Source organism: Spodoptera frugiperda, chromosome 7 (genome assembly GCF_023101765.2).
Source record: "Spodoptera frugiperda isolate SF20-4 chromosome 7, AGI-APGP_CSIRO_Sfru_2.0, whole genome shotgun sequence".
Lineage (NCBI taxonomy): Eukaryota > Metazoa > Arthropoda > Insecta > Lepidoptera > Noctuidae > Spodoptera > Spodoptera frugiperda.
In genome coordinates, this window is record NC_064218.1 from 3,304,734 (window position 1) to 3,316,464 (window position 11,731).

At 39.1% G+C, this 11,731-nt stretch overlaps 2 protein-coding genes across 2 annotated transcripts; both read right to left on the bottom strand.

Annotated features, from left to right (window-relative positions):
* Positions 1–3,161: 3,161 nt before the first annotated feature.
* LOC118265824 (uncharacterized) lies at positions 3,162–4,192 on the bottom strand. The gene is made up of 2 exons (XM_035579042.2): positions 4,028–4,192; positions 3,162–3,857 (listed from the first exon to the last, which is right to left on the bottom strand). Exon 2 carries the CDS (start codon positions 3,844–3,846, stop codon positions 3,244–3,246), a length of 603 nt encoding a protein of 200 aa, XP_035434935.2. The 5' UTR covers positions 3,847–3,857; positions 4,028–4,192; the 3' UTR covers positions 3,162–3,243.
* A 2,740-nt stretch (positions 4,193–6,932) lies between these two features.
* On the bottom strand, positions 6,933–10,390 carry LOC118266204 (calphotin-like). The gene is made up of 3 exons (XM_035579602.2): positions 10,229–10,390; positions 9,445–10,128; positions 6,933–7,478 (listed from the first exon to the last, which is right to left on the bottom strand). Exons 2-3 carry the CDS (start codon positions 10,116–10,118, stop codon positions 6,950–6,952), a joined length of 1,203 nt encoding a protein of 400 aa, XP_035435495.2. The 5' UTR covers positions 10,119–10,128; positions 10,229–10,390; the 3' UTR covers positions 6,933–6,949.
* Positions 10,391–11,731: the final 1,341 nt, after the last annotated feature.

Genomic DNA, 11,731 nt, shown 5'->3' on the forward strand with positions numbered 1-11,731 from the left:
TCAAAAGGTACAGTCATGACATATTTCGCTACTGATAAGTTAGGATAATGTGAGTAATTTAATACAATTTTTTTAGGGTGTTATTATGTTATGTCGGCTCGAATATCCCATTGGTAATTTAAGTAAAGACCTGGCAGAAAGTCTTGGTAAAACAACTCAATAATAATAACGTTACTTTTTAACTGGCTTAGATATAATACTTCAAATCATTTACAAAAGTTATTGAAAGATGTTCGCTTAGCAGTACATCACTGCTAATGACATCAAATATGCTAAGGAGCTAATATGCAAGGATGAAAAGTTTAATGTAGCAAATGTATATGATGCAAATGAAAGAGTAGGGACCAGTATTATTTTATATTTAGTTTTTTGTCCCAACATAAAGGAACATTAAACTTTTTCAAGATAGAATTATAATTTCAAAAGAAGAATTTTATGTGTTGGCTGTACATTTTGGAAATTTAATTATCTTAGTACTACTAGTTTGATTTACACGACATGATAACGTTTTGTATAGCAATGATAAAGATAAGTAATTTTTGTCATTAAACATTTTCCGTCAATAAACAATGTGGTCTTAAACTTTGATCTTCGTACTTCAGTGTGGGAGAGCCATGCTTCAGCACGAATGGGCAATCGACCAGACTGAGCAAAACAACGTGTGCGTTGTATGAATGAGGTGAGGTTACCAAAAGCCCAATTAGCCCTTTCCTGATCTTCCCAATCCCTGATTCCCCCACCAACCCTTAAATTCATAACCCTCAAAGTCCAGTATCGCACTTGTAATGCTCCTGGTCTTTCGGATATCCATAGGCGACGGCGATTGCTTACGACCACGTGATCCGTCGGCCTGTTTACCGGCTTATACTATAAAAAACTTCATCATGGAAATATCGGTAGGATTTTTTGAATACTTTGTCTTAAAATGGGAAGTTCTTGAGTTTTGAGTAATAAAAGTAATAAAACTACCTTCGACTGTTTGAGATACTGATTCCAGGCCAAAATTCCAACCGCTATTGGGATCTTACATAAGGCATTTACAAAAGTTTTTTAGGGAATAGAGTGAAGTTCCTTAAGAAAATAAAGATCCTCCGATTAGGCGAGGTGATCGCGCCTGTCGGGCTTTCTGCCCGACTGTTGTTCGTTGGGATTATCTATCCATTTTTATTCGCATGTGAACACATGTACGATATAGGATTTTATGTCATCATCCGTTGATTTGACCGTCAATCGTCTATGTGATATTTCTGTCGTGTGTCGCCATAGTTTGATTCTTTTTCTGCTAGGAATTCCACTAATTAGATATTGAGATTCGAAGAGATACCTCCTGTATGTAAAAAAGTAAAGTTTTCATTAAAATAATCGTATTCTCAACCCAATATATTTTATTACTATTTATCGTTAGTAATAAACCTTGAAATTACTGTCATTCGCGTATTTTCCAAAATAAACCGAATTCCCTATCTCTGGCTATCAGGACATGTGAATTATGTTAGATTGCCTAAAAAACTTCCTTATTAACCGACTTTAAAAAAAGGAGATTCTCAGTTTGACCGATTTTGATGCGGTTTTCAGCAAAGTATTTTTCAGACTCTTTTTTATTGTGGGATAATCAATCCAATCATTCAATTACTTCTACTGCCTTGGGCGAGGCGAGAGGGAGTGTCAGACTCTTACTGACTAAAAACTACCCTGTTCCTGCTCCTGCTTTTCGAGTCGGATTCCCGGTAAACCCACTAGGTAGTCCGTAGCTCCGGAACCACCCATCCCTACTCCTGCTTTTCTAGCTGGAATCTTGGTAAACTCAGGTGGTCCACAACTTCGGGTATTTTTCAGACTTAGGAGAAGATTTTAAGGATATTATTTGACTTAAAAAATTGGACTTGGTAAAGGCAATTGAAGGCGGTACCTACACGTGGCAAGGCAGCTATTTGCCCAGCCACCGCACCAACTGTGCAGTCAATTATTGTTGCAACATGTATGAAATCTTTAGAAACTTTTTTTTTTCAAAGTGTGGGGCAACCCACACTAGTGTTTTCTCCTGTGTCGTGGGGCGTTTACAAACATACAAGTTCACATACACATGACACCCAGACCCGAAGCAACAATTTGTGGATCACACAAAGAGTTGGTCCGTGCGGGAATCTAACCCGCTACACGTTGCACGGCAGCCAGTTGCCCAGTTACCGCGCTAACCGTGCACTAAAACGAATGAAAACTCCAAGGACACGAGTTTACTGCACTGCACTGCACATTATCATTATAAGCAGTTAAGTAAGTGATATCTATCACGTTATCAAATGACATGCTGTAAAAGTTTGGCTCTATCTTCGTAATATCTTCATTGTCATAAAGCTACTATAACTTTTATGACAATGAGGAAGCCGTTTTACTTTTAATACGTAAATAACATTGACGTCATACATCATCATCATGATCATCATATCTCACTGTTAGATTTAAGCCTTCTCATTCTTCTAAATTCATTTATTTCTTTTTTTTAAACGTTGCCCTACACTACGATTTTCTCCTGTGTTGTGGGTGCTTTTACAAACAAACAAGCTCACATACACACACTGTTAGGCTTAGGCCTCTATTTTTCTGCTTTATTTCTTCATTGCTCGAATTTCTTTTTAAACGTTACTCCACACTAGGATTTCCTCCTGTGTCGTCGGTGCGTTTACAAACATACAAGTTCACATACTCATCTTCTCATTTATTATTTTCTCCATTGTTGTCATTTTTGTCCATCACTCATCTATCTATTATTAAATTATATTTAGGTACTACTGTATGTCTTTCATTTACAATTCGTCACTTCGCAATTTCCACTTTTAGGTACGACTGTACTGAAGTGTCTTTCAATTACATTTCGTCACTTATTTATAGTTCCGGTGTTAGACTTAGAGCTTTCACCATAGAAGAGGTGAGTGTATTGCCTTATATTTGGAACTTAGGTACTTGTTGTAATAAAAATAAATGCAGAGTTCTGTTTCTGTGATTTGATTTCTGAATGGACAACTCTGGCAAAGTAGACTCCTATTTCTTGCCTTAAACATATAAAATTCTTTGTGTTCCATATTGTGTAAAATGTTAATGTCTATATTAAATATGTTTTTGATATAATAGAATTATTGGGTAGATAATAAATAAAAAATAAATTAAAATTTGCAAGTCTCTTTTATTGTATCAATCATGTATAACATTTTATAGATAAAATAAACTGATCACGTCACATCTTATTTAAGCACGGGGAGCAAGGATGGGTTGGGTGGGCTTCACGCCACCGACGGGGTGAATAGGTAGGCTGACCTCAGGCACAGGACGGTCGATGGCAGGGCCAACAGGCAGGGAAGCCTCAGGCGTGGGACGGACAGTGCCAACGGGCGTGGGACGCACAGGGGTAACAGCAGGACCGACAGCAACGGGGCTAACATCAGCGGCGGCCTGGTTGATGTTCAGGATGATCTGGACTAGAGGTGCGGCGGGAGCAGCGGGAGCGACGGGAGCCTCCTCAGCGGGAGCGGGGGCAACAATAACGGGGGTGGGGACGATAGGCTCTTCAACAAGTGCACCTTCGGGCAGAGGGTAGTCGATGATAGCGGGGCCAATTGAGATGGGGTGGGTGGCGTCAATGACGGCGGGTCCAACTTGGACAGGCTCAGGCTTGATACCCAGAGCATCGAGGAGCATCTCTTCGAGGGCGGCGGCGGTGGCGGGGTCGGTGCTGGGGCTGTTGATGGCGGCGATGATCTCCTCAAGCTCGGCGAGCTCAGAGTTTGTAGGCTTGACCATACGGGCCGAAGCCACGGCGACGAGCAGAGAGATGACGAAGAAGTATTTCATTTTGATAGTATCTGAAAAGTGATGGGTGGTGATGAGAATTTAATAATAGAATAATGGTTGTAGCAGGTCTTCTGAAGTAGTAAGCAGGCGAGATAGTGGCCAAGCGCCATCCTATTAAGTACAAAAAAGTAAGTATGACAATTCCTTTGAGGAGTAGTAGTAGTATGCAGTTTGTACTTACTTGTTTAGACGCGTGTCAGTGAAGACTTGCTGATGTCTGTTTCAGTTTACTACTCGTATTTATATTGGCAACTATCTCCTTATACAGATAAGCAACTAGTCTTTATCAAAATCTAGATTGTACCTAGATAGTATCCGGGATAACCCAATAAACTTCAATGATGTACAGTCACATACAGTGCATTTGTTCACACAAAGGTTTATAATTTTAAATATCTTTACGATGGGATCAACTTGGAATTTATTTTATTAACCGCTAGTGGACATTGCGTCATAAACTTTTATTATTTTTTAAATGCAAATTTTGAACGTCATTTTGATGAAATGTTGGGTGATGAATGTGTTATTGTAGATGGATGCCAAGAAAGAGCACAATCAATGAAAAGGTAGGTGAACATCGTCAGAATTTTTGGAAGGGCTGAACGTTACCTATAAAACAAGGGAGTGCAAACTCTATGACGTCTGATGAGGGAGGGGGAAGAATGGAAAAATAAAAGCTTATTGGTGCAGTTGAAGAAGATTTCGGTGTGTATTTCTGATGTTTGCAGTGGACATGAATTTACCCAGTTTGGAGTCGAAAGGGCCTGAAAAAAACCTGAGTTTATTTCGTCATTCTACATTCTACATATATTATAAAAATAAGTCGGGTTTTCCTTCCTGACGCTATGATTCCAGAACGCACGAACCGATTTCCACGGTTTAGAATTCGTTGGAACGGTCTCGGGCTCCGTGAGGTTTACAGGTTTATAGCAAAGAAAATTCAGGAAAATTTTAAGAGAAATCAGTAAAACGGCGAAAATCTCTTTTCACATACAGCGTCATCTCTGATCCGATTTTACTTTACTTGTATTTTACGGACATTTGTTACAGCCGTAGAATATTCCTTGGCAAATACTAAATCAAAAGCCCAAATTCTGCCACAAGTCATTGTTTTACGCAGACGAATTCGCGGGTAATTGCTAGTGCTGAATATAAAACCGCCACGTTTAAGTCAAATAAGGAATAAAATTTGTGTATTCCTAATATGACTGTACAAGTACATAAGTGTGCTGTATAATTATTTTATGGAATCTATCATTTTTGATTTACATCACGATAACGTTTTATAGAGAAACCATAAACTTAAACGATAATTATTTGACGTCACTTTATTGAAGGGTAGCAATAATTCAGTTTCAAATACGAAGTGGCAACGGTAGCACGATAATATAATTGAAAATACGAACGATTCGTAACAAATTTCAAAATTCAAATTCGTAAAAAATATTCGTAGAATGTGCTTTTTGAGGGGGAAAATAATCCAATGACATCTCCTACTGGTCTTCGAGCCGGAGCCCCGGTAATCCGTCAGTTAGTCCACCACTGGACTGGGCCACATTTGTGGTTGTCTGATGTCTTTTTGAGGCCCGCGCGGAATGCGATACTCCGGAAGCAGGGATTTAGTTTTAGTCGGGCGTAAACCCAACCTACGTCAATAAGTTAACAATCGATTCCCTAACCAATTTCTAACCAAATTATTTAGATTAAGATCAATTTTGGCTTTAGTTGAAATGTCTGTCAAAAACTTCGATCGATCCAGAGATTTTGGATTAAGATCGATCAATCAAAAAATTTCGGTCGTAAGAGAGTTTGCCGATAATGTCCACAATTCATAGAACGAAGGCGATGCGTGCATGAATGGTAAAATGTATTTGTTTGCATTTCGAATTTCAAACACTAGTTTAGAAAATAAAAACTAGAAGTAAGTAATTTATAAACAGTATGCCAACGTGTACAATGAGCTAGCATGGTGAGGAATGCTCATTTCTCCGTGTGAGAAAAGGCATTAGCCCTATAGTGGCACATTTGTAGGCTGACTACGGTGATGATGTTGATCATAACACACCAGTAGCTATGATGGTTTCAACATTTAATCAAGTTCAGTTGTTTTCCAAAATCACACTAATATTAATTATGAATGTGTAAGTTTATTTGAATGTTTGCTGCTGTAAGCTGTTGGCAGAAGCTTTTTTTTGGAGGAGGAAAATCATCCAATGACTTCTCCCACCTTGAGCGAGGCGAGAGGGAGTGTCAGACTCTTACTGATAAAAAACCACCCGTTCCTACTCCTGCTTTTCAAGCCGGAGCCTCGGTACACACTAGGATGTCCGCAGCTCCGGATCAGGCGTCAGCCGTAATGGGCTCCATCTGTGGTGGTCTGATGGCTCTTTGAGGCGCGCAAGGAACGCGTGCTGGCAGAAGCTAGTGATACCATAATTAATTTTTTTTCTTTTTATCTATCTCGACACATAACATGGCACACTTTAAGATTAGAACAAGAAAACCAACGTTGTCTAGTTTCTTGAAATTGATTAGCTAATAACTGGTCTAATCTTTAGACAGGGATTAACACAGTAAAACTCTAATCTTTAATTTCTCATTCAAGTTTGAATGACTCTTAAGATAATACCTATTCAATTAGAAGATAATGGAAGGCTATTAATTAGTGCTTTCGTGCTCAAGTAGGCAGAACTAAATATTTAATGCGGATTATGCCATTTATAATCCTCTGATAAATTCACCCAATTTATGGTAGCTTCCGAATAGGTTCTTAAAGTCTTGTTAATGAAATTAATCTTTCCTATCTCTCATCTCTATTCTAAAAGGTACATCATTCAATCTTTATAATATTCAAAACGTATTGGTTTTTTAAGTGTGTACACAATGTATTGTATATCGTATATCATATCATGCCGTAATGTGCACCTCTAGCTACCCCTTCGGGGATGAAAGGCGTGACACGTCCAGTAACAAATACGAGTATAACCAAACATTCTACTATTTTCTGACTGTTTTCACATTCACACAACAGTTACATTGAATTTATTTAAACATCTCATGTTAAGACATTTTATAGATACAACAACTTTATATCCTTTATTTCTTAGTTCAGTATTTCAGGTAGGATAACGGCTGGTGAGGGGAGAATGGGTACGCCGATGATGACGGGCTCAATGGGCTCAGGAGCAGCATCTACAACGTGGATAGGTTCAGGAGCAATATCCTCAATATGGTCAGATTCAGGAACGGGCCTAGGAATAACAGCAGGACCAACATCTACCGGGCTGACGTCAGCAGAGGCGTGGTTGATGTTCACGATGATCTGCACTAAAGGAGATTTAGGTGTAGGCGCAGCCACCTCAGCAGCAGGGCTGGGAGGTTTAACAAGCTCCTCAGGGGCGTCAATGAAGGCAGGTCCAACTTGAACAGGTTCAGGTTTTACACCGAGGACATCAAGGAGCATCTCTTCGAGGGCTACAGCGGTGGCGGGGTCAGTGCTGGGGTTCAGGATAGCGGCGATGATCTCCTGGATCTGGGCCACGTCGTCGCTGGTGGGGGTGGGCTTCACCATGCCGGCCGAAGCCACGGAGACCAATAGGGCAATTGTTAGGAAGTATTTCATCTTGGTGGAACTGGAAACAAAATAAAAAGAAAGACTAATTTCTCGTTATTTTTTATGTTCTGTAGATGCTTTTGTATGTTATCACTATAAGCACAAATTTTTAGCAACAAAACAATATATTTTTGGAATACTTACTGAGTGAAAAGCGTCAAAACATTGCCATTTTCTGGTCTCTTTTGTATTTATATCGTGTTTTATCTATGAATCTATAAATGCAATTCGTATATTATCATCTTTTATGGTGATTTCACAGTCTAGAGGGTTCTATGTTTACAGCTGCAATTAGATAAGTAAATAAAGTCTAGTATAAAAACAACCTTCACCATCAAATACTAATGAAAGAAAGAGTGAGAGATTCACTAGTTGTGGAATTAAGACCAATTTCCACAAGTGATGTTAATTCAAATTCAATAAATACTACTTAAATTCCTTATTTCTACCCTTCAATTCCTAACCCCCAAAAGGCCAGTAATGCACTTGTAACGCTCTTAGTGTTTCGGGTGTCTATGGGCGGCGGCGATTGCTTACCATCGGGTGATCCGTCTGTTCGTTTATCGGTTCATCATCATCATCAGCCGAGAGACGTCCACTGCTGAACAAAGGCCTTCCCCTTAGTCCTCCACGTAGAAAGACACCTCCTTTACCGGCTCATATTATAAAAAAAAATACCAATATTCTTCTACCCGTGTTGGTCTGGACTTACAAGCTACAGATATTATTTAGATCTCCCTGTCTGTAAAGAGTAGGTAGATATACCAGATATCTACACTTTACAATTTTTTTTTATATCTGGTACAAAGTACTTCTGTGTGTAGATTACATACAAGTCGCGAACTTTCATGTTTTATTAAATTCAGTTATCATTTGTTTTTGTTTAGCCGCATTTAAGTAGTATAATCTATATCTACAGATAAAAAACATTACGTCGTATCACCATTACAACTAAAATTCAACAAAGACCATATTCTGAGCTTAAAATTTTAAATTTTTTAGGTCATGGGGCGGCAACGACCTCGCAGCTCACCTGATAGCAGGCAATCAATACTATGGACGGTAACCTCACTTACAATACAATATGCAGCAAGCGCTGTTTCACGCCGGTTTTCTGTGAGAATGGCTTCGCAGACTCTCGAAATGCAGTTTTGAAAACGAAATGTTCTTTTGGCACAATACTGTTATTTTCTTTTTATAATAATGTGTTCTTCTAAGTGCCAAAAAGCCCAATTTTTCTTTCTTTCTTTGAAATCCATCCAAAGGGAAATCTTTAAAACTTCCTGTAAAACTTTCAATGGTTCAATTTTCTCACGTGGTAACTTTCTTGCACGGGAGAGTCATGCTTTGGCACGAATGGGCCGGCTATCGCTGAAGTGATAAAACAGCATCACAGTGAATGAGGTTGTTAGAGGTCCAAACCTCCCTCTATCTCCTATCCTAAACCTCCAAATTCCCAAAAGCCGGCAACGCACTTATCATAACCCCTCTGGTTTGAGGGTGTCCATGGGCGGTGTCGATTGCTTACCATCACGTAATCCATCCTAAACGTGTGACTGATTAAAACATTAATTATATCTTTATAATGAAGTTAATCTTTTATCCGTGGAGCTCGTGGCAGATTAAGATTATCTCAAACTTATCCAAATTGTAGGTAAACATCCTATGAATTGTAACCATTATTGTTCCAACTGTTGATCTTTTCATGAATTGTACAAGTGAATGTTTTCTTTTTAACCTTTATTAGTTTTATTAAGATCATCATTCTAAAGTTTATTAACAAACAATAAAAATGTTTACAGAGTTCTACCAGTTTTTAGATGTTGTTTAAATGTCTAGTATTAACCATCAATTTTTAGGAGAATCAAAATTTAAGTCTTAACTATGATGTAAATGGGAGAAGTAACAAATAAAAAGAACTAAATTTGATGCAACGATTTTATTGTTGGTTTACTTAAAATATTTCAATAAATTATTTTATTATTTAGTTGAGAGCTTCAGGGAGGGCGACGACGGCTTCAGGGAGGACGGGGACTCCGATGACGACGGGCTCAGCGGGAACAGGGGCGGTTTCGACGACCTGGACGGGTTCGGGGGCGGTCTCGACAACCTGGACGGGCTCAGGGGCGACCTCCACAACGTGGACGGGCTCAGGGGCAGACTCCACAACGTGCACGGGGGTGGGCTCGACAGCGGGGCCAACAGCGACGGGGCTAACGTCAGCGGCGGCCTGGTTGATGTTCAGGATGATCTGGACCAGGGGAGCGGCGGCAGCGACGGGTGTGACCTCGTCGACGGGAGCGGGGGCAACAATAACGGGGGTGGGGACAATGGGCTCCTCAGCGACAACACCAGCGTCGGGGAGGGGGAAGTCGATGAGGGCGGGTCCAACAGAGATGGGGTTGGACTCGATGATGGCAGGGCCGACAGAGATGGGGTGAGTGTCAATGACGGCGGGTCCAACTTCAACGGGCTCGGGCTTGACGCCTAGAGCATCGAGGAGCATCTCTTCGAGGGCGGCGGCGGTGGCGGGGTCGGTGCTGGGGCTGTTGATGGCGGCGATGATCTCCTGGAGCTCGGCGAGCTCAGAGCCCACAGGCTTCACCAAACCGGCCGAAGCCACGGCGACGAGCAGAGAGATGGCGATGAAGTATTTCATTTTGATTTATCTGAGAATATTTTAATGAATTTGTTAGCAATTAAGTTCAGTCACCAATTACACTAATTACAAGTATATTACTGAAGTAGTACCGTGGTACTAGTACTTACTTGTTGTCGGCTTGTAACAAGACTATGCCAATTCATAATTTTCGCGAATTTTTATATTGCAGTTTATCTACTAATCTGTATATAATAAAACTTATCTAATAAATTGTATTAAATAAGATTCCGCTTAAAACTAAATTTATGACTCGACTGATTGGATAATGAAACAAATTTTATTGGGTTCGTACATATTTACATTATCAATCACGTTCCTTATTGGTTTAAGATAGAAAGATAAATTTGCGGCTCATTGGATAAGAAGCGCATCATTATTTTTGCTTTAAGTCTTAAAGTATAAACCGGGTGATCACTGATTGTAAAACGCTCGCGATGGTGAAGATTATTGTTCTGAAATTATATTAATATAATTTTAATTAATTATGTGGGTAGAGAACATGGACTTCATATATAAACTTTAGTTAAAAACTCTGATATAGGAAGCCCTGAAGCGTTTGATTGGTATTCTGTGGTTTGATATAGCATAAGGTAAATAATAATGATATGCCGATACCATAGTGGATCTAAACAACATAAAATTTTCAACATCAACCGCAGTTTGACAAGCTTGGCGTATGTACGTGTCACCTGTGGGATACCTATCAAGGGTGTGCACCAAGGCTCAATTTTGGGACCATTATTGTTTTCATTATGATTGGCATTAAAATGCATCTTGAATGTGTATCTTTTAAATCTGCACTTTAACACATTTGAGTAACGTATAAAAATTATTTACTTGCTTAACCATAGGTAAATTTTACACATCATCCAATGGTAGTGTGTCATCGAACCAAGTCGAACCCATTTTAATTTTTGATACCAATATAATACTTTTTTATTTCAGGCAATATCCTTAATATTTTTAGCAATGTTGAACTTAAAACTAATATTAGCAGACATTATAATAAAACTGAGGCTTCCAGGATAAAATTTATTTGTGCCAGTTTCCGAAGATTGTTCGTCTAGCTCTGGTAAATGTTTGTTTAAAATTAGTTGTTTCAATTGATGGCTCTTTCTGTGATCCAAGGCCTATGGAAAAAGTGGTTTCTATGAAAGAAGTTAATGTAAAAATGCTATCTATGAACAGAATCATCTATCAATAGTGCTTTCTATGTACGAAAATTTTTTCTACCAATAAAGGTTTCGGCGAAACGCTTTCTGAGAATAGTGATTTCTATCAACTGTGCTTTCTGCATATCTAGTAGTGTCGTACAAACGTAAATACTATATTACTTGCATGCTCATAGTTGAGCGTCACAGACAGGACACTACAAAATCATTAAAATAATAATTAAATCAGTTGTCACGAAAGTCATAACACAAACAATGAATAATTAAATCAATTAATTGATAATTAAGGTGCAAGTTCAGCGAAATTTCGACAGCATCTCTTTACAATGGATAGCTCAGTTCAACATCCCCAATAGACAACATCCTGAAAATGATATCTGGCCAGATATAATTGCTGCTACCCCTCACCCTGATTACTAGGGATGTATATCGTAATCC

Coding starts and splice junctions, on each gene's coding strand:
- LOC118265824 (XM_035579042.2), bottom strand. CDS start 3,846: ATGAAATACTTCTTCGTCATCTCTCTGCTCGTCGCCGTGGCTTCGGCC.
- LOC118266204 (XM_035579602.2), bottom strand. CDS start 10,118: ATGAAATACTTCATCGCCATCTCTCTGCTCGTCGCCGTGGCTTCGGCC. Junction 7,479..9,444: donor CTCCCTGAAGCTCTCAACTA/AATAATAAAATA, acceptor TTTTGTTTCCAG/TTCCACCAAGATGAAATACT.